The sequence below is a fragment of the Brassica oleracea genome, chromosome C3, assembly GCF_000695525.1.
Source record: "Brassica oleracea var. oleracea cultivar TO1000 chromosome C3, BOL, whole genome shotgun sequence".
Classification (NCBI taxonomy): domain Eukaryota; kingdom Viridiplantae; phylum Streptophyta; class Magnoliopsida; order Brassicales; family Brassicaceae; genus Brassica; species Brassica oleracea.
The window spans coordinates 39,229,376-39,251,999 of NC_027750.1; the positions used below are offsets into that span (position 1 = coordinate 39,229,376).

General features: G+C 35.1%; 3 protein-coding genes and 1 long non-coding RNA gene across 7 annotated transcripts in view; 2 read left to right on the plus strand and 2 right to left on the minus strand.

The window, feature by feature from the left end:
* Positions 1–1,731: 1,731 nt before the first annotated feature.
* Positions 1,732–3,993, plus strand: LOC106332069 (UPF0160 protein). The gene is made up of 7 exons (XM_013770532.1): positions 1,732–1,960; positions 2,110–2,256; positions 2,330–2,428; positions 2,730–2,921; positions 3,234–3,353; positions 3,444–3,515; positions 3,591–3,993. The coding sequence occupies exons 1-7, from the start codon at positions 1,751–1,753 to the stop codon at positions 3,813–3,815; spliced, it is 1,065 nt and encodes a 354-aa protein (XP_013625986.1). The 5' UTR covers positions 1,732–1,750; the 3' UTR covers positions 3,816–3,993.
* Positions 3,994–5,799: 1,806 nt separating this feature from the next.
* Positions 5,800–8,735, plus strand: LOC106328805 (molybdate-anion transporter-like; the record flags this gene model as incomplete). The annotated part of the gene is given in 8 exon segments (XM_013767324.1): positions 5,800–5,974; positions 6,393–6,537; positions 6,645–6,813; positions 7,203–7,473; positions 7,597–7,862; positions 7,937–8,152; positions 8,223–8,325; positions 8,421–8,735. Coding segments are annotated over 8 exon segments (1,383 nt in total). The 3' UTR covers positions 8,483–8,735.
* Positions 8,736–10,882: 2,147 nt separating this feature from the next.
* On the minus strand, positions 10,883–12,635 carry LOC106332824. 3 transcript variants are annotated; one of them, XR_001268194.1, is made up of 5 exons: positions 12,203–12,635; positions 11,908–12,124; positions 11,715–11,816; positions 11,421–11,632; positions 10,883–11,328 (listed from the first exon to the last, which is right to left on the minus strand). It is a non-coding gene; the product is annotated as an uncharacterized LOC106332824 (long non-coding RNA). The 3 variants fall into 3 exon arrangements; XR_001268193.1 differs by having other exon boundaries at positions 10,883–11,306; positions 11,715–12,124; XR_001268192.1 differs by having other exon boundaries at positions 11,715–12,124.
* A 7,593-nt stretch (positions 12,636–20,228) lies between these two features.
* The window catches only part of LOC106336494 (protein IQ-DOMAIN 1), a 6,004-nt gene continuing 3,608 nt past the window's right edge, over positions 20,229–22,624 (minus strand). For both annotated transcript variants that reach the window (XM_013775331.1, XM_013775332.1), the window contains 3 exons: positions 21,406–21,491; positions 21,240–21,305; positions 20,229–21,018 (listed from right to left, as the gene is read on the minus strand). In XM_013775331.1, the coding sequence (XP_013630785.1) occupies positions 20,356–21,018; positions 21,240–21,305; positions 21,406–21,491 (815 nt within the window). In that variant the 3' untranslated portion in view covers positions 20,229–20,355. The remainder of the gene's footprint in view (positions 21,019–21,239; positions 21,306–21,405; positions 21,492–22,624) is intronic.

The following is a 22,624-nucleotide window of genomic DNA, read 5'->3' on the forward strand; positions in this document are numbered from 1 at the left end:
TGGGTTGATTTCCGCCGGACAAGCTAATCATTACAGGCTATCTTTGAAAGCCGGTTCCATTGTGAAAGTAGTTCGTTTTGAGGTTGCTAGGTGCTCAAGCATGTACAAGATAATTGATCATCAATTCCTCATCCGTTTCATCCCACCAACCATTATTAATGAAGTCATCACGAGTGCTCCTGAGATCTATCTCCAGTCATGATTAGACTGTTCGACAATCTCCAAGTGATTGCGAATACAAACCTAGAACTCCCATGTATATTATCATATTGCAGCTGAGTTTATATTATGTTTCGATATCATAACTGATATTTAAACTCGCAGATGTGGTTGGGCAAATTTGTTCTGTCTAGGGCTCTGACCTCACCAAAGAAACAACTCGAGTCGCTATCCGTCACCTCATTGACCCGTAAGAAACAATCAACACAAATTTTGTTCATATTACTGTCTATATTGTGCTTACATCAATGATCAAAAATATTTTCTACCCCTGTGGTCGTCTATTTATCTCCCTTACTTATCAAACTAATTTCACACAAACCTTTATTTTACAACTTAAAAGAAACCACAACAACCCAAACAATCAAAACACGAAAAAACAGAATCCCAAAAAAGACGAATCATTAATGATCACCTCTCTTTTTGTCTAATCTTACAAATAAACTTCAAAACAAATATACCAAACCAATCACCTCAACTAAAACTCAACGACACATACATCGAATCAGCTAAACAAAAATAAACTACACGGCCAACTATTTAACAATTTACAAACTTCCTTTCGCAGATGCTTACGAAAAAAACGAAAACAACAACCAAGATCAGTAAAATCACCTAAACAAAAAAGCAGAGTAAGTTACGAATTCTGATAAATACAACTAATAACGATTTTTTGTTTACAAGTTACCCATCAAATAAAAGAGAAACAAACACAAACACACCAAGAGACAATCCTGACAGACACAAAGGCGGCAACAACATCTCCACCTGCTCACTCTTCTTATCTTATGAAAATAGCTTACATGCCAAATGTCAACAAACTAATGTTATTGTCTTCTTATGAGAACATAAATTCGTTTAAAACTCATTAAGGCCAAAATACTCAGAATTGTCACTCATTTTATAGTTATTTCTACAAGTCTTCATGTATTTGTTTTAAATGTCTAGTAAAAACAACAAGTTTAAAAATAAAAAGACATATAACAAACATAATAAGGATAATGAAAATTATTACTTAATAAACATAAACATACACAACTAAAATGGAGAAAAAAATATCCAGAAACAAAAAGTAATTTCAACAACTTTAATATAATTTATACTCTCAATAGTACAAAAAGACAAATTAAAAAGACAAACAAACAATAAGTCTCACTGGCACATTTACCAACACCACGAACTATATCAATTACATTACTAACACAGTTTAGTCATTCATAAGTAGGTGGAAAACAGTTTCTACACAGTTAATCATCACAACTCTAATCCTATAACAATAAAAAAAACTTAGAAAAATAATGATTAACCAAAACGCAAAATTCACGAGTAGAATAAACCTTGCAAATATTGAGATGAATCAAGGATTCAGTGCAGAACCCTGTGTATCCTGGTCAACTCCAATAGTGGACAAAAGTGAACGTACACACAGCAGCGTTTTTGACAAAGAACGAAAACGACAACGTTTTAGTCGAGCATAAACCCACGATGTCAAGGGTTTTAGTCGTTGACCACTCGTCTTCCCCTTTCAGCCATGCTTGGGTCGAGAGCTCTGTTCTGCGGAAGAATCTGGAATCATTCTCTGTTTCCGAAACGTTCTGGAAACTTCCGAGCGAGTTTCAGAACGAAACGGGTCGGGACGCATAATGGAACATTCCATTGCGACGAAACCTTAGCTTGCTTCATGCTTCGTCTCTCCTCCAGATTCTCTGGTGCCCAGATCGTCCGTACCAGAGATCATCAGGTTCGAATTCGGTCTACCCACCATCTAATTGAGCGTTACTACCTTTGGATTCAGTTTGGGGTTTGCGAGAAATGGGTCTGAGAATAGCGATAAGGCTTGACTTTTATTGTAAAGTTACAATCTTGATTGGTAAGTGATGTGGTTATAAGGTATTGGAGAAGCTTGATGCGGCTCTTGATGTTGGTGGTGTGTATGATCCTGAGAGTGAACGTTATGACCATCACCAGAAAGGCTTCACTGAAGTGTTTGGACATGGGTTTAATACTAAACTCAGTAGTGCAGGGCTTATCTATAAGGTAAGAGAAGGTGCATTCTTGAGATTTTGGTGGGCTTGTAGAGAATATTTGTGCTGATGCTTCTGCCTTTTAGCACTATGGCTTGGAGATAATTGCTAAGGAGCTTCAGCTTGATCAGAAGCATACTGATGTGCAGCGATTGTTTCTAGCTGTGTACAAAAACTTCATTGAGGTGATCTTTCTTGCTTTCGAGAGAGGTTTCCTATTTCGCTTCTAGATTCTTTGGTGTGTATTCACAGCAAAGAACAAGCTAAAGTTTTTGGCTATGTCTTTGATAGTTTTAGTGTATGATGGGCACAGGTTACTGAATCTGTTGTCAGATTGGCAAATATTGCTAAGTAGTAGTATCTCTGGGCTAACAAAGAAAGATATTGCAGTTTTGATGTTAGGATCGTGGAGCAGTTCTTGAACTTTCATATATTGTGATGTTTTCACTTGTTTTTTTGAAGGTAACTGGTTGTATAAAATTACAGGCAGTAGATGCTATTGACAACGGTATCCATCAATATGATACCGACCAGCCCCCAAGATATGTAAACAACACAAGCCTGGCGCATAGGATTGGAAGGTTGAACTTAGACTGGATTGAGCCTGATCAGTCTAGTAGCAAAGAAGATGAAGCCTTTCATCGAGCAATGGAACTTGCTGGCTCTGAGTTCTTACAGGTTTCTTTTTCCTTCTATACTCGCATTTAATTCAGTAATTCATCTGATTCTGATCCTTTTTCGGAATAGAAAGATGCAACTAAGGAAAAGTTGAGAGTACCAAACTAAATCTAGTGTGGAAATTGCTTTGAATGAATGAGCCTAATGTGATACTATAACAAATGTTGTCTACTGGTAAATATATGAAACTCATTTTATTATCCTGGTTTCATAAGAACTGATTGGTGCCCAGAATCTGTTTGATTGTCTGCCTCTTTGAGCGTGAATTGAGAATACAGCCAATGCTAATCTCTATGTTCTACGTTTTGATAGTGTGTTCATTTTCACGCAAAATCATGGTTACCAGCTCGGTCAATTGTTATGGAGTGTCTTGCAGAACGTCATGATGTAGACTCCAGCGGAGAAATCATGAAGCTCAACAAACAATGCCCAGTAAGTTAGAATTTGCTAGACGAATTAAAAATGAGAATGATAAGGACTACTACCTTTGAAAGTTGTTAAGAGTTGTGTGTGTTTTGACAGTGGAAACTCCATATATTCGAGCTCGAGGAAGAAATGAAGATTGATCCTCCCATAAAATATGTCCTTTACCAAGTCAGTTTCATGCATATTACAATGTTCAAACCTTTATTTCTCTTAAGCCAATGAGTGTTTTGCATGTAATTTCAGGATGATAGAAGCGAAAATTGGAGAATCCAGGCGGTTTCGGTTTCACCGGACAAGTTTGAGAGCCGTAAAGCTTTGCCAATTTCATGGAGAGGTCTTGAAAAGGAGAAGCTCTCAGAGGAAAGTTCAATTCCGGGATGTGTGTTTGTGCATATGAGTGGTTTCATTGGTGCAAACCGGAGCTATGAAGGTGCCTTGGCAATGGCAAAAGCCTCTTTGGTTGCTTAGTTTCCATGTATAACCCAACCCAAAGATGAGTTCTGGTTCTTTGGTTTGAACCGGTCTACAAACATACGATTAGAATCTCAGAGGTTGTAGCTAAAATCTAAGTAACACGATACATTTTTTTTTGACAGACTTAAATTACTATAAAACAAATTGTGAAAATGTTCATGTTTCACCAATTGAAGGTTTTTTTTGTAACTTTAGTTTTATTAATCTGCATAAGTCAGTACATCATATTTTCTTGGGATTCAACTCCAAATTTTCGAAGCAGAAACATTAATAAACGCTAGATTTTGATCTGCGGCGCATGCGCGCGGATGTATTTTTCAGAATATGTTGCTGTTTATTTTTTATTTCACTATTTAGGATTGAAAAAAACCCAAATCCGAAGAATCTAACCGATCCTGATTCGAAAAAGTAGTACCAAACCCAAACCGGAATTGATCAAATATCTGAATTATTCAAAATTTTGCTATTTAGATAACTGAAACCTAATCCGATTCAAACCAAAATATTTCGGATATCTGAATGTATATGAAATATATTTATATACTTTTATATATTAATTATTTTTAGATTTAATGTATATAAAAACATTCAGAATATATATGATACATTTAAATTGGTTTAAATACTTGAAAATATATACAAATAGTCAAAAGTAAATATCTAAAATAGTTAAAGTATATTCAAAACACCAAAAATATAAAAAACAATTAATGATTCTCTATCCAAATATTTAAACCAAACCAATTTATATGTTAAGTTTAGGTACTGTGACATATGTTATTCAAATTTACATGAAATATATTATTTTGTTTATAAATTTTGAGAAATTTAAACTATATAGTGAATTTTAAAATTTTAAAAATAGGTTATTTCAATCCAAACCGAACCCGCAAAGATCCGAACCACGAACCAAAATTTTAGAAATATCAGAATGTTGGAATCTTTGATCCCGAAAACTCGAAACTCAAAGAGCCCGAACTGGACCTGAATGGGTATCCGAACCCCACCCCTAGTCACTATTATATACTCCCTCCGTTTCAGTATAGATGATGTTTTAGAAGGTTTGTTTTGTTTCAATTTACATGAAGTTTTGAGATTTTGAGATTTTAAGAAAGTTTTGAGATTTTAATGTTAATTTTTACTTTATTGGAAACTGTTCAACCAATTAGATTTTACAGTCTTTTTTATAATTGGTTAATTGATTTTAAAATTATATCTTTAAAATATTTTTCTAGGAAAATGTAATTTTCTTAATCTTTATGCACTATTACAAAACATCAAGTATTATGAAACGGAGGGAGTATCATATATGTGTCATCATATAACTAGTCTTATTTAATGCGTACCATCATATAAATAATAATATAAGAGAAAATGACCAGGATAGCACTAAAAAATTTTTTGTCACAAATATAGCCTCTAAAAATAAAAATGACCAAAATAGCATTTAATGTTTTATCAAAAGAAATAAATATACACTTATACTCCAATGGTAAATTAATTTAGACAGGGTTTAGAGTTAATGGGCGGGGTTTAGGATTTAGGGTTTAGGGTTTAGAGTTTAGGGTTTATGGTTTAGAGTTGGGAAGTGGGGTTTTGGGGATAAGATTTCAAATTTTGAAAAATAAAAAAAATTTAAATTTTTCAAAAGATAAAATACTATTTTGGTCATTTTAATTTTTGAAGGCTATTTTTGTGACATAAACTTAGAAATGTGCTATTTTGGAAATTTGCCAGGTAAAATACTATACTGTAGGAATAATAACCAAATGTTTATAACTCTCACGTATGATCCTGAAACGTTATGGAAGAATAATAATCTAATCACCGGCTAACGTTGACGTGTATCGTAACCGCGTTGTACAGTATATAATTTTACAAATTCGGTTAACTGGTTTGGTACAATAGCACACGCCTTCTCTCCGCATTTCCTCTTCTTTCTTCTTCTTCTCCGTAGCTCTCCAACTCTGAGTGAGAGAGAGAGAGAGAAGCGAAAGGAAGAATGGAGGTTTTCTACTACATGGTGTTCGGAGTGATGGCTGCCGTAGTGGCGGGTTTGGAGCTGAGCAAGACAAACAAGGATCGGATCAACACTTCTTCTTCCTTCAATTCCTTCAAGAACAATTACCTCGTCGTCTTCTCTATCATGATGGGTACGAAATGTCTCCCACTCCATTACTCTATCGTTTCTACACATACCGGAATCAGCTCTGTGATTCATCGCTACTTGCGATTTCCTGTTATGGATCCGATCTAAGTAGTTATCGCGATTTCTAGACTTCTTCTGTACTAGATCGAATCCAGATGCAGTTTATGTTGTCGCTCATGCTAAATCTTGTTAGTAGAATTAATCTCGTTTTTTTATTATTATATGTGTCGTAGATCAAAGATTTAGATGAGGTTGATGGCACTTTAGGGCGAGTGATCATCACCTGATGCATAATAGGTTTCTTTTTTTTTTTTTTTTTTTTTGTGTGTGTGTGTAGTTTTGATCAATTTGTAGAAGGTAGTAATTGTTCTTGAATGCATAGATGAGATCAATTAATACACTCTTGATTATGTTTGTTACAGCTGGGGATTGGCTTCAGGGACCTTATGTGTATTACCTCTACAGCACTTATGGTTTCGGCAAAGGAGATATTGGTCAGCTTTTTATTGCCGGTTTTGGCTCCTCCATGTTGTTTGGAACCATTGTTGGATCTCTCGCTGACAAACAGTGAGAATTTCCTTTTCTTTTCTTTTCTTAAGTTCAAGTTTGTGTAATCAGAGGAGAACTATGTTGTTAGGGGAAAATAATATCTGTGCGTGTGTGTTTGGATTCAGGGGTCGAAAGAGGGCATGTGTTACATACTGCATAGTTTACATATTGAGCTGCATCACCAAGCACTCTCCACAGTACAGAGTTTTGATGGTCGGTCGTATCTTGGGTGGTATTGCTACATCTCTCTTGTTTTCAGCCTTTGAATCTTGGCTCATTGCAGAGCACAACAAGGTCAGCCTTTGTTTTATTACTCTTGTTTTTTTTTTCTACATATGCACGTTAGTCACTCTTAAGTGTTCAAAACCTACAAATTCGTAGTATCATTCTTGCGGAAATTCTTTTAGATGCTTGCTACTGGTTTGATAGAAACATAGTTTAACTCCAAGTTATGTCTGCTTGTCGATTAGAGTGATGAGTTGCACTGTTAACTCTGTCAATTCTCGATGGCTGCATTGTTTTGAAACTATCAATTCTGGACTTCAAAATCTAGAGCATATCAAAAATCATTTGCAATCTTTACATAAAGTTTTAGTGATGAAGAAAGTAAAGACTTGGAACCTTATCTTAGTTTTAGCCATAGCTAACGTTAAATTTTTGCTTTCCTGAACAACCATGCACAGAGGAACTTTGACCAACAGTGGCTGTCACTGACATTCTCTAAGGCTGTTTTCCTCGGGAATGGTCTGGTCGCTATTCTCTCCGGGTTGTTTGGAAATCTACTTGTCGACACTTTCTCGTGTGGCCCTGTAGCTCCCTTTGACGCCGCTGCATGCATTCTTGCGATTGGAATGGCCATCATATTGACAACATGGTCGGAGAATTATGGAGATCCATCGGACAGTAAAGATCTACTGACTCAATTCAAAGTTGCTGCCATAGCCATAGCTTCAGGCAGGTTCAAAGTTAGCGTTGAATTTTGAAGGCTTCTCAATAACTCCTTCGTACATTCCCGCAGTAAAACTGTAAGCTATGTATCCCCATTATCACTAACACAATCTATGGATGATTTCTCAGATGAGAAGATTGCATTGCTAGGTGCTATCCAATCTCTATTTGAAGCCTCTATGTACACATTTGTTTTCCTGTGGACACCAGCTCTGTCCCCAAACGACGAAGAAATTCCACATGGCTTCGTCTTTGCGACCTTCATGTTGGCCTCCATGTTGGGAAGCTCTCTTGCAGCTCGTCTAATGGCTCGTTCATCTCTCAGAGTCGAAAACTACATGCAAATTGTCTTTCTAGTCTCCGCTGCTTCTCTTCTGCTTCCCATTACAACGAGTGTATGTGAAGCTAGATTGTTAAACTCTTAGTTATACACAATCGTAGACCCTATAATAATAACATGTTTGCGCAGGTCTTGGTGACGCCATCAAAGGTGAAAGAAGAAGGCTTGTCGTTGACTTGCTCCATTCAGCTACTTGGTTTCTGTGTTTTCGAGGCTTGTGTTGGAATCTTTTGGCCATCGATCATGAAGATGAGATCACAATATATACCTGAAGAAGCAAGAAGCACCATAATGAACTTCTTCCGTGTTCCGCTCAACATATTTGTCTGCGTCGTCTTGTACAACGTAAGAATAAGTCAGGTCATCATCCTCTTCACATAATCTTTGTTTTGTTTTTAATCTTGTGGTCGTGCAGGTTGATGCATTTCCGATCACAATCATGTTTGGTATGTGCTCAATCTTCCTCTTCGTAGCTTCCATATTACAACGGCGGCTTATGGTCATCTCCGAAAAGCCAAGTGCGTTCCTTTTCTCTTACAGTCTTATATACATGTTGTGTTCATTTTTGTGGTTGTGGGTACCTACTAAGGAGCTCTTTATGTTTTGTTTTCAGAGGGAGAAGAGTGGAGTCCAATGAAGGATCGAAACTCTGAAGTTGATCCTCTTACCCTCTGATCATTTTCCACTTTTTTTTTTGGTTAATTGATTCGCCGAATCATTGAAAAATAGAAAAAGAAACAGTCCAAATGAAGAAAGGTAATGATTTCCTCTAAGATTTTGCATTGTATGGTTTTGTGATGTTGATTTTTTTAATAGGTATATAACTCTATATTCTACCTTTACCAACTGAATCTTACAAATAGTTTTGTTTTAAGTTTGTGAACTTCTTTGTCCACTATGTACTAGAAATTGAACCACTCTTTGCACACGTTTAATGCTTTTTTCACTAGTTTAATGTGTTGTTCATTACAGTCGAACATTGAAAAAAGATTGTTCACTAAAAATTAGAAAGATAAATTCAATATATTCAACCTTAAATAAAAGATTTGAATAAAGCTTTAGATCCACGCAATGGGGTTTGAATAGTGTGCGAGTTATTGGATCATTGGTTTAAATCAAACGTGACTATCATTATCTACCTATTCAACCATTTTTTCTAAGTTACATAGTTAGTATAGATTATGAAATACTAGGACCGGCCCGTCCTACGGACAAGATGAAAATTAACATAAAATATATTTATTTAAATATATATACATAAATAAATCATATTTAGTTTAATTTTGTATATGTTATTGTATTTGAAGACTAAATAAACAATGTTATCTGAAAATTAGTTATGATTTTTTAAATATAATTTTCTTTTTTCTTGTTAAAAGGTTTAAGATGATTTTTTTTTGTTAAATAATCTATGTTTTAATTATATATTAAAAATTGGACGTGGCATTACATCATTCCTTATGATTTATGGAGTTGGAAGACCATAAAAACCCATGGGATTTTTTTTTTTTTTTTTTTCAGGGGATAAGAAATAAACTTGTAAATAAATTCACATATTATTGTTTAGTTTTATATTCTTTAGTGGATTATCTTATGTTTTTAGTAAATTTAGTTTTTACAGTAGATTATTGTTAAAATTGTTCTATTTTAGTTTGGCGATGTAGAGTTGGTGATCTATTTGTTTTAGTTTATGTTATCTAATTTTTTTTTCTTACGTGTTTCGCGTTAGGTTATATTATAATGTGCCTCTTACTCAGACTGTGCTATAAACTTTTATTCTTATATCAGTTGTGTATTTATGTTCAAAGATTGTTTTATTTTTTTAAAATTCATGAAGCAACCTTTTAAAATATTATATGTTTACTTAGATATATAGAATAACCTAATATATTTAATATATATCATTAAAACAAACTTGTTCATTTTTTCTTATATTTATTGTTTTCATTATTTATTTTGTTTCTCTAAAATAAAAATAAACTTCTACGTTTGTTCTTATATTTATTGTTTCTTTATGTATTTGCTTATTTTGTTTCACCAATGACATATAATCGTTTTATTTATACTTTTAAAATTTATCAAATAACATTAAAGTATATTATTATAGTTCCATGAAATAATGCCTAGATGTGATTCTATCAACTGCTAACGCTTGTTTTGTTTAGTTTTTTATATGTTTATCCAACATTAGTTGACTGACTCGGACTCTTTTCTACATATTAATCAGATGACCTCGCGTATAAAGACCATAGGAACGGTTAAGGATGCACTAAAGGGAAGAAAAACTACACACTAGTGATGATACTTCTCGGCTTAAGCTCTAAAAATATATTGGAATTGGTTTTAAAATAAGTTAATATAAAAAATTTAAACTCTTTTATGAAGTGTTTTATGCCCAATAAAATTCAAATGTTTTTGTTGTGTGTTTTATTATACAATTTTTTAATTTTAAATTATGAGATGATGGTATGAGTTAGAAATTAATTATACATATGAAATCTTGTGGAGAGCAGCCTGTATAAACCAATTTTCTACTTGGTTTATTTCAAACTAAATATATTGGTCTAGCTAAATTTATATAGCATGAAAAAAAAAATTATATAGCATGCAACTTTGGTTTGATATAAATATTAATCATTTCATCAGTTTGACACAAAAAAATGTTCCTAGCTAGATTATTACATAGAAAAATTGTTAACATGATTTTAGTTAAACTTATAATTAAAATTGTAAATTTGACACTCGTGATGAATCTCTTCACGCTTTCTCTTCTCACTTCTGGCTTCCCTTCATCTGCCAGACTCCATCTTTATATTTTTCCCACATTGGACATGACATGTTTTATCACTATCCAACCGATTTTTAATTTGCATTTATGGCTAATTTGTCCTCCTAAATTAATATTATCGAAGTTTAGTTTTAACTGTAATTATTGTGCATATGGAATGAAACCATAAGCAACGTCTGGTTTTACATTTTGTGATGGATGTGTGATAATTCTTTAAAAATACAGCAAATGCAAAAAAATTAACCTTAGTAATGATAAGGATACGGTGGTGGAAGGAGGAGTTTCACATTAACTGTATTAGAAATTAGAAAAGTCGGATACATAATCATGAAAAGTAAAGCAACAAAACCAAACATGCAAAATATTTGAAGTATTCTAACTTCTTGTCTTTGAGAAATATATTTAAAACCTAATGCAACAGACCTGTAATCATTTCCTTAAAATTAACTTCTCCTTGTTCTTTTTTATTAGTCAGTCCGTGCCTTTTTCCAAATTACACAACTTCCTTCCGTGGTGCAACCTCACTTGTGTTCCTCCCATTTTCAGAGCTGTTACTTGGTTCAATGGCCTCACCTCTTCCACCTTCCACAACACTATTAGCATCACACACACCATGGTTGACGACACTGCTCTTAGGGCCATCATTGTCGCTTCGTTTTGACTGCTCCAGCACCGTGCATAGCATCTGATCCCCAAGGTTTTTATTCCCACCTTGTCAATGTGTCAGTTATCACTAAACATGAAAGCCAGTTCAAGAAAAAAAACTTATCACTAAACATCAACGAATTCAAGTTGCAAAGAACATAAAGTTCTCACAACACTCACCTGATTATGAAGCTCAAAATGAGGCTGTGGTGAGCGTTGGTTGCTATAAAAAATGTAGGAAACGGTGAAGGTCTAATGTTTTACACAGAGTTGAACTCAGATAGCTTCAGTTGAAAGGTTAAAGTGGTCCCAACAATCTCCTGTAGGCATTGTGGGAGGTGTTCCAACCATCAGAGTCGGTGGAAATTAATCGATGCTTGAAACAATTTTGCCTGAGAAGAAAACGCTTTAATCAGAGAAGATCATGCTCAAAACATAAAAGATTGTCAGACAAACAAAAGCTTAACTAAATACCTAAGTGTTAGGATACAGGCTCGTGACCTCTGTCGATTAAAGCTCAAGGGAGAAGGAAAGGTTTGCACACATGGCCTTAGACTGAACAGCATACAATCAAGCCTAGGAAAACAATTATGTTGATAGACTAAAAAAACCCACTATAATCTTGAAGATACTTACGCAGGAGAGAGTGTGCTCAACAGATCGGAACCTGAACATCTCAGTAGGGATCAGATTAGCAACTGCGGGCTCTTCAAACATCTTTGTAAACTCGTTCAGTCGGATAGACACAACAAAATCACAAAGCTTGAAATGATTGTTGCTTCTAGTCACATCAATTCCACTAAGCTCATAAATAGCTCCTTCACGAACGATTTCTCGGAACGTGTTCAGCCGATGGACATAAACAAATGCTTGGATGAGAAAGACTGAAAAATAAGGATATTTGTAATCAGAATCTAGAATCCAAGGACAAAACAAATAAGAGGTGTTAAAAAAAACCTCACCTGATCATCCATGAGAAGCATAACGACACCGATTAGTTCACCGCCCTTCTTAGCATTCCTAGCTTCCCAAAAAAGGAGTAGGCGTGTCACGACGATCAGAGCACAACTTCCTCTCCTCAACTCGGAAACGGAGATCTGGGAAGCAGCCATTGTTCTCGCCGGTATGTGTTTGAGTTCAGAGTAGAGAAAATGAATGATTCTGTGATAACCATGAAGCCAGGAACGCCTATTTATAGGATCCAAATCCTGAAGAATCCGAAGAGATAGAAGGTTTTGGTGGAATAAGAAGTAGTGGGGGAAGAATTTATTGAGATTGAATGCTGAGTTTATGGCTTGAACATAAATCGTGATTCCGCTACTTGGTTGTGTTACGACGATGAAGTGATTTTAGGGTTTACAGTCCTGAGGCGTGGAAGAAGAAGGGTGGTTGCAATGGGCCAAAAAAATAAGCCCGTACAGTTCCCGAATTAATGAAACGCAACGTTTTATTAAAGGAGACACATGGCAGCACGTCGTGCAACGAATTTATGCGCTGGCAGCTGAGGTGGACCCCATGGGAGAGATTCAAAGCCTATTTAATATAAATAGATAAAACGCATTAATTATATAAAAATCTGGAGAAACACCAGTAGCAGTGGAACTACGTATTGGATGTGCAGTTGGCCATGGTAAACCCGATTGGTATCCACCAACTTGAACGTCTTCTTCTATAAACTTGTCAACGCTTCCCAAAGAGGTTGAACATGTTTGTCTATTTCATTCACATGCGACAAAGTTGCATGTGGAAACTCTCTGTGATATAAACAACAACTCATGTTTTTCCGGATCAAATAATTTCCATCCCTTCTGCCCATATAGGTAACCCAGGAAGACACATTTTCTACTTTTTGAGGCAAATTCATCTCCTTTCGTATTTTGATTATGAGAATAACATAAACTGCAAAAAACTCTCAGAGGATTATATCTGGAACTTTGCTATGAATCATCTCATATGAAGTCATTCCACTAATCACTGAACTTGGAGTTCGATTTATCAAGTAACCAGCGGTTAAGATGCATTTGTCCAAAACTTAATAGAAAGGTTTGCTTCGAACTGAAGTGCCCGGGCTATGTTCAGTATGTGTTGATGTTTTCTTTCTGCTCTTCCAGATGTGACCATGGTTGAGCCAGCTGATTATCCAACAAAGGACAAACTAGGATGGATGAAAGGTGGGCATAGCTAAAACCAGCAGATGAGACTAAGGACGAGATGAACCAGCTGTATGAGCTAAGTGACACTGAAGCTTACTTAAAACTGGATGAGCGGAGTGACAAAGGAGCTGAAGCTGGAAGAGCTGAGTGACACTCGAACTCGAACCCAATTTGGAGATAGAACAGATTTGCTTTTCTCACCCAAAAAGAAGTTCAAAACCCATGATAAGGACCCATTCTCTTTTGCTGATGGGCCAACCACAAAATCAAAGAAGTCCAAGAAACCATTTGAAGCTGTTTTTTTTTGGATCAAGTGGCCTAAAGAGATGTGATATCAGCCCATGAACATATCATAACAAGTTCACTATGAGTTTGTTTCTTGCCAAATTCGACCTGACCATTTATTCAAGCAAATCAGTTCTGGTCAAAATTCAAGTCAAGGAGTCAGAAAAATTAAATAATTATTCAATTTTCAAGACAATTTTAGTTTTAATGAAGTTTTTCTCATTTTTCTATAATTTCAGGACTTTTCGATTTCCTTCTTCTTCTTCTTCTCTACTTAAACTATATTTTGTTTCTGAACAAAACATTCACTCTTTTTATCAAAAATCTCTCTAAAACTTGTGAATCCTTTTTTTATCATCTGAACATCGAATTGCTATGGAGTTCATTCTCCATACGCAAACTCATCTGTGATCACAATCTGAGTTCATTCTCTTGATCTTAGACACTTCTATACAAGTGTTTGGTCTCTCCATCGATCAACACTGAAGATCACCCTCCACATCGACTTCTATCCATTCATTCATCATCATCTATCATCAACAACCAAACCAGTCGATCATCCTTCAAAGAATCAGGGATAATCGAATTCCCCTCACAAGGAGTTCATCAATTTTGTTGAGGAGTACCGACACAAGAAGTTTCATGAACAATTCCATTTCTGAGGAAGTGTTTCGTCAAACATAAGAACTCTGATCAATTATCACTCTGGACTGTTTCGACGTGCATCTGAAATTTCCTTGTAACCATTGATAGAAAGTTCATCAAGTGTGTTGGTGCTTCGGTTTTATCTTTCAACAAATATATCCACACTCCTCGTGAGCAGTCGTCGACTATGGTCAAGAAATAGCGTGCACTGCTGAAAGATTCTGTCCGGTACGGATCTCATAAATTGCAGTGTATCATTTTGAAAATTTTCTTTGTCTTATTAAGACTGAATGGGAACCAAGATCTTGTATGTTTTGCACGGAGGCATACATCACACGCCTTTTTAAGGGCCTCATAAGTACTTGAAACCGAAACAAAATGAAGCGAACAAACTACTGTAAAAGCTGGATGTCCCATACGTTTGTGCCACATCTCGAAAGTGTTGATGTCTTTAGCTGTGACTGCTGCAACAATCTCCATACTGTGAAACCAGAATGCTCCTCTTTCTCGCTTACCTGCTCCAATCACTGTCCTTGATATGTGGTCTTAGACAATGAGGAACTGGTCAGCAAATTGTACAACATAATGATTCTCATCCATTAACTGGCCTACTGAAATCAGATATGATTGCGTTTCCTCAACAAACAAAACCGATTTCATCACAAGATTTGACCCAAGCCTCACCTACCCTTTTTTAACAGATATTCGCTTATTTCCATCAGCCAAAACAATCAAAAAGGGATCCATATCTCTAACATCAGTCAAAAGCTCAAGTTTTCCGATTAAGTGATGACAAGCTCATGCATCCATTATCCAAGATGGAGTAGAAAACATACTAGTTTAAGTTGAATTAGTTTTGTTCTTTCCTGCATTGAGATTAGTAACAATGCTACGCCACCGACTTTCGTTTAGCCCACTCACGCCATCACGATCAGCTTCCATAAGAACATAATTAGCCATCTCCATGTGTGGTGCATTATTGACATGTGTTTTATTAGCATCAGCAACGACACCAAGTCCTCTTTCTCTTCCACCAGAAGACGAAGATCTTCCATCATAGTTTGTTTCTCTCAAATATGAATGAGAGATCACTGCGTCTGAATTATCAGCAGAAGTCAGATCATATGGCGAGATGATTCTCCTCATTTCTGTTGTTATCGGGTTAGTGATTGGTGTCTCAGTCGTCAGGTTCAAAGTCGGGTTCGATCGATTGTTTTCTGTGACTGGATTATCAGTAGCAGTCAATTCAAACGGCAAGATGGTTCTCTTCACTTCTGTAGTTATCGGGTTCATGACTGGAGTCTCAGCCGCCGGGTTCAAAATCAGGTTCAATCCATTGTTCTCTGTCATCATCAATGGACAAATCGGATTTTCTGGGTATAAGAAAAGAGTTCAGATAAAGAAAAGTTCAGGCTCTGATACCATGTAATTAATTGAATGAAATGAATTATCGTAACGATTTTTGTATTCATCTCGTAGTTCTTTCTACAACCTTCATACAATACGAGTTACCTAAAACAGAAGATATACTGTAAATACAATTGATACAAATAGTAAAAATGATGCGTAAAATCAGTCTTGATATATCTTGTAATTGTTCCTTAATCTCTTTGATATCATCCTCCAATAAAAACACAGGTGGATAATTTTTCATTAGCTGAGAGTGTTATTGCAATAAAATACCTCTTGAAATAATGAACATTCCAAGTGCCTTAAAAAAGGTGATGAACTCCAAAGTGAAGATTATCAATCACAATGGCCAACTATCACAAAGAAAACTTACTATCTATTTATTTTACAAGGGAGGCAAATTAAACACATTCATTATCGTAAACTCAAATTTTTGTTCAAATAAAAAAGATGATGAATGAAATATGAGTAGAATTACAGTTTAATAAAAAGTGAACAGTACATAAAATTCTAAGCTAAATAATCCAAGAGCATGTTTGATGGTAAACTTGGTCGGTTGGTTGATTAAACAAAAAAACCTAGTCAGTTAAAGCCAACAAATATTTTATGATTGTTCCTTTTTATTTATGATTCAATATTTTTGGAAATTAGTTATAATTTGTAATAAATATGTCAATCAATACTATTAAAATATAAGGTTAGACCGTAGCATTTATTTAACTTCCTATTTTTTCTTCTACAACTAATTTAGTTATTATTAAATATATATCATATGTTACATATTATTTTAATATTTTTCAAAGAAGATATCTAAAAGGATATTCTTAAGTATCTTTTTCTAAGATTTCATTTTAATAATATCTTTTATTACCTTTTTTATTTAAAATGTAAATATACATTTCTTTTTAATATTTACTTTTAAATAATAAAATTAATAATTAATATTAACTATAATTATAAACGAATATTTATTAATTTCTTTTATTTATAGAATAAGAAATAACATTCGTATAATATTTATATTCATAATTAAATTACTACACCAATTAATAAATGTAAACTAACTTAATCCATTTATTGACTATTTTATACATTATAAATTTAAATAATAACATATATTCATGAATTTTACAACATACTTCAATTTATTAAAGCAAAATATTAAAGTAAGGTATATAAACTAATAAATAATTTTATATTTTAATATACATATTTAAATTAGAATATTAAAAACAATTCAGTATATTTACCAAGTATGAGACGGATTGAATGACATATAGTTAATTTATATAATAATAAAAATAATCTTGCGCGTTAAAGATGGGTTGAATAACATATAGTTAATCATATATATATATATATATATATATATATATATGATCAAATAAATATTAATAGTTAGCTACTATTAATACTTAATAATATGATAGAACATGTTATTATTGATTTTTTTTATGAGTATAGTTTTATGGGTTATTCCAACAAAAATGTAAAATATTTATCAAATTATTAAGTTAGGCTTCGTTCAGGTATTCTTATTTGAACTTTTTGTTTCTAATTTATATCACAGCATGGGTCTTAGTTGGAAAATTTATAAATACGGATCAGTTTCGGATATAACACATCAGTTTAGTTCTAATTTGTATCACGGCCTAAAACCCATAAAATAATTTTATATCATTGGTTTGGATATATCTAAAGTTACATACCAAATTTAAAAACAAAACAAAACATAAGCAATAAATACTTATTTATATAGAATTAGATATTTAAGGTAATTATTTAAAATTTAAATACTTATTTTTAAATATCATTGAAAATAAAGATAGAAATAAAAATTTGAAGTACATATTTATGTATCAAATATTTATATTTGTGATTAATTTGAACTTTCGTTTTTTGGGTTACACGTTCGGGTTAGGGTAATATTACTTCGAGTTGGATATGTTTGGTACTACCCTACAAGACCCACTCTGGTATTTCTTATATTTTGGACCGGGTACGGATCAAGTTTTTGTTTGGATTCAGTTCGGACTTCGCACTACGGATTCTATGTCCACACCTACTTTAAATAAAGAGAAAGTGCGATTAAATAAAGTTTTAAAAGAAAAATTGTCTCAAAGCGCGGATCAAAATCTAGTCTATACTATTAAAAGAGAATCATTCTGAAAAAATCTTCTTAAACAAGGTTTTTTGCACCCTTTCATTAACTAATAATATTTTGATCTTACTTTAAATTTCAACTAACAATATGTTACCTTATATTTCTCTAATAATCATTTAGTCAATACTTTTATTTATTAGGCCAACATCTTTTTATACAAGAAAAGATTAAACATATTAATGATTTCGTTGAAGGCCTTCGAGTGCCAGCAGAAAAAACGTGATATTGGTTGTTGTGGATCGCTTGAGAAAATATGCTCATTTTGTGGACATCATTTCTATACTGAGTAGAACTCCATGGATTTCCTCTCTCTCTCTCTCTCTCTCTCTCTCTCTCTCTCTCTCTCTCTCTCTCTCTCTCTCTCTCTCCATTGTTTCTGACAAGGACAAAGAATTTCTTGAGTTCTTTTTGGCAAGAGTGTTTCCGTTTGGCTGGGACGAAGCTGAAGTATAGTACAACCTATCATTCACAGTCAGATGGTCAAACTGAGGTTCTTAATCGCTGCTTGGAAACTTACCTCATGTGTTAAACGTCGTCTTACCGAAATAAATGGTTTCATTTTATTGTGTGGGGTGAATTTTTGTATAACATAAGTTATCACACATCCATTCAAACTGATGTATGGTCGTGATCCTCCTAAATTTTTTGCTTATGAAAGTGGCTACACTAGTTTTTAAATTGGAACAATCTTTGGAGGAGCGGGATGCATGGTTGCGTAATATCAAGGTTCACTTGGTGCATTCTTAGAAATTGATGAAACACAATGCTAACACGCATTGTAGTGACCTGGAGTTTTTTGGTGGGAGATTTTTTTAAAGTTGCACCCATATAGACATAATTTATTACAAAACATCTTTGTAAGAAATTGGATGCATGTTATTATGGGCCTTTTCATGTGTTAGAGAAGATTGGTACTGCAGCCTATCTTATGCAAACTACACGTGGAGTCGCGTATCCAACATGTTTTTCACGTTTCTCAGTTGAAACTTGTGTTGGGACATAATCACATCGTTACAACCTTTACCTTCAGTTTTGTCCGTGGAAGATGAGTTGGTGATTAAATTGGATGTCGTGCTTGATTCACGTTATGATACTATGGGAACTTTGAGATTTTGGTGTGTTAGAAAGGCTTGTGATACGTCCTAAATAGAAGGATCACTCAGCCGGACTGAAAGAGATAATCCTAAGCTTCTAAGAGTCATGTAGATCCAACATGTGGTATATTAAACCTAATGCCAGATGCTATCGACGATCCAACAAGAAGATAGGTGATGGAACCTCCAAATGAAGTCTGATGCAGAACCAATGAGGAGTATATGAGACTCAACACCTGAATTGTTTAAACACCAAATGAACACCCTTTGGTTGGTAGAATGGCGACACAAATGAGGATGTAATTCACTTGATAAGCCGGGTTGATCCCTTGGATATGACGCACCAAGAAAGATGATCAATGGATATTACTACACACCATTGAAAAGAAATGAGAATTACTCTCAAGGTTCCAAAAATAATCACTCACAACTTATTATTTTATTTCATTGATCAAATGGCATTTATATAATAGGCAAAACATACAAAAGGTTGAGATACAAAAGACTAATCAAACATTGAACTTAGCAATCTATAAAAACTAAGAAGGCTTAGACCAAATGTCTTGACTTGACCGAAATTGAAGGATTCTGGTCGCACAACTATTTGTATGATCTCGTACTTTCGCATGGTCGACGGTCTTCGAATTACCGCCAGATTTATATATTATACGACTATGACTTATATTTTTTTGTTGGACTTTTTTTTCTTTGGGCTGAAACATGTTCATAAACATATTTTTCGTAAATCCTGAAACCTATCTCTTTTAATCCAGACTCCATAAGCCAAACCTTCTTGATTTGTTTCTGCTGCTGATTCGGGACGCATCAGCTTGCCTGCTTACAAAACGTTTTGGGTTTGGATGAGTGAGACGGTTTCTCGTTTTTCATATGTTAGGCTTGGGGACAAGCTGATTCTCTGTGCCGAAGGAATTGATGCGCCGCGAAAAAATTATTATAGAAAATAGAGGAAAGACTTGACAGTTGATGGTTTGGAGAGGAGTAAGACTTCAGTGTGGATCAGTTGGATCGAAAGAGTGAAGTGGGCACGTAACGAAGTAATGCCATAAATACATTTGTAGTTGGAATAACAGATTTATGCTATTTGTAACTGTTGTACTGGATTGACGCCGTGATTCACCGCTATGAGACGTTTGTACAATGATTACTTTTGGTAAATAGAATTAAACAATATTTTAAAGAGAGAGTATTTCATTCATAACATATTGCTCTGACCAACTAGAGAAAATATGTTCGTTTATTCATCTCATATACAATTTTATCAAATAAGTTATATATTCAGATAACCAACCACACATACGTTAAGTTTTATTCCAAGAAACCAAAAAAAGATTCAGATACTTCTTCTAATGATCATGCCTCCAGCCTCTCTTCCCGTATCCGGTAGGACTTTGACTAGGACTAACGGGTTTACGTCGGATGTCCGTTTTGGGGTTAGGACTCCTGAGACCGGGATAACCGGTTATTACTTCTCCACAAGAACTTGATGAACCACAACCCGACCCATTAATCGAACCTTGTTTGGTCGACGAGTTCCAATTTGGAATAAAAGAAGTACCTTGAAGCTTGACGGTAGTGCCTTGGTCACGAACTTTAGCCTTTGCAGATGCAGTTGGAGCCATATAGCTTGGTATACGGGTTGGGCTTTTACGTTGCTTATGGGCCTGTCTGTATGTTCCTAAGTCTATATACTCTCGGTCAATTAGACCGATTATCCTGTCCTTGAGGCCAGTAGGAGTGGTCGCGTCCATTTCCACCGTTTTCTCCGATACATCATCCGGTGTGGTGTTACCAGCCGTGGTTGCTGCAGCTGTGGGGAAAGGAGGATATGGAGGAGGATTGTACTGACCAGGACCGGGACTGGAACCGGGTACGGTTTGACGGCCTGTGTATGGTATTGGTCGGGAAGACATCCAATGGTCAAGCCAGTTCCAAGCTAGTTGACTTCTATCAGGCCCATTGACAGAAAATCTAATTGCATCGCCATCATTTGTGTGTTGCATTTGCCGCTTCAATTTGAAAACAAAATCGTGTAAGTAAAGATGTTAAAGATATAAATAGTACATATATATTATTTTTTGTAATTTTTTTTTCTTTCCATATATTTCAGATGTCACGTATATATATTTCAGATGTCACGTATGAAAATATTGTCCAATTTAATTTTATCAAAAATTAGAAGGCTATTTTGAGAGAGTAAAAGTTATTAGGAAAAAGAGAGATGTCCAACCTGGTAGGTGTATGCATAAGCAAGAGCCCTCTCTCTTTCCATCATTCCTTGAGTCTTCTCTTTTCCCTGTTTATACTCAAAATACAATTAACTAATAGTTTACAATATAGTACTTTCTTATAAGACAATATTGTAGAACATAGTACCCATGGTTTTTCCACATTACCTTTCCTGGAGTTTGGTACAGGCTGGTTCGGTTCACATCGTGTAATTTCTTCTTTTTTTCTCGTTCGGTTTGGGCATTCGCAGATCCTACAAAACCATACAATTATAAATATTATGTTCACCATCAGAAATGCATGTATATATAATATCCACCATGATCAAATCCATTTTTCTCGCTCTTCCGACATACGTTATGTCGATGTTTCTGCTCCCATTGGAGATTTGTGAAAACCTCGCTAGTGCCATTGCACAATTTTGATGGAGTTCGAATCCACCGAAAAGAGGAATACATTGGGCGAAATGGGAAAAGGTTTGTCTACCAAAAGAAGAGGGCGGAATTGGCTTCCGTTTAATCCATGAGTTTAATCTAGCACTATTGGCAAAGCAATTATGGAGATTGGTTCAGTACCCTGATTCACTGGTTGCCCGAGTCTTAAGGGGCAGATATTATAGGATGACCTCGCCATTGGGAGAAATCTCTGCAAGTAGTCCATCATATGTGTGGACAAGCATTTACGCCGCAAGGAAGCTTTTACTTCTGGGGATCAGATAGAAGATTCATTCTGGTTATGAAGTCAAAGTGTGGGAGGATCCGTGGATTCCAACGATACCTGCTAGACCAGCTACACCTGTAGCACCTGTGATGCATCCAAATATGAGAGTTAGTGATCTCATTAACCATAAATCAAAGGAATGGGACATAGGGCTACTAGAGGATTATGTCCACCCCGATGATATACCTCTCATACGCAGTATGGCCATAAGCTCTACTCATCGTCGTGATACTTTCTGCTGGAACTAGGAATGGCCAATACACAATTAAATCTGGATACTGGGTTGCTGAAAATCTGTTGAAGCCAGAAGAGGAAAATGAAATACTGGAACCAAGTATCACTAAACTTCAAGCCTTTGCTTGGAAGTTGAAAGCGCCAAGGAAGATGTGCCATCTTATAACAGAGACCCATTGGAACTAGTTCGATACGCGGAAAGGGAATGTCAAGCCTGGTTTAATGCAAACGACATAATACCACCAGTAGTCCAAGTCAGCAATAATGAGGAAAGCCAACCCTTAAGTTTGGGTAATATTTGCCTATTAGATGGATCTTGGACAGCTTCTGATCGCTTTAGTGGATGTGGATGGGTTTGGATAGATAGCGGGGAGAACACACAACTTATGGGAACACGGAATTTCATGCATTGCATTCGGAGGTAGAAGCACT

What these genes read in the sequence shown, in the direction of transcription:
- LOC106332069 (XM_013770532.1), top strand. Translation starts at nt 1,751, where the DNA reads ATGCTTGGGTCGAGAGCTCTGTTCTGCGGAAGAATCTGGAATCATTCT. An exon ending in TCCGTACCAGAGATCATCAG is followed by an intron (nt 1,961 to 2,109) that starts GTTCGAATTCGG and finishes TGTGGTTATAAG; the next exon opens with GTATTGGAGAAGCTTGATGC. An exon ending in TAAAATATGTCCTTTACCAA is followed by an intron (nt 3,516 to 3,590) that starts GTCAGTTTCATG and finishes ATGTAATTTCAG; the next exon opens with GATGATAGAAGCGAAAATTG.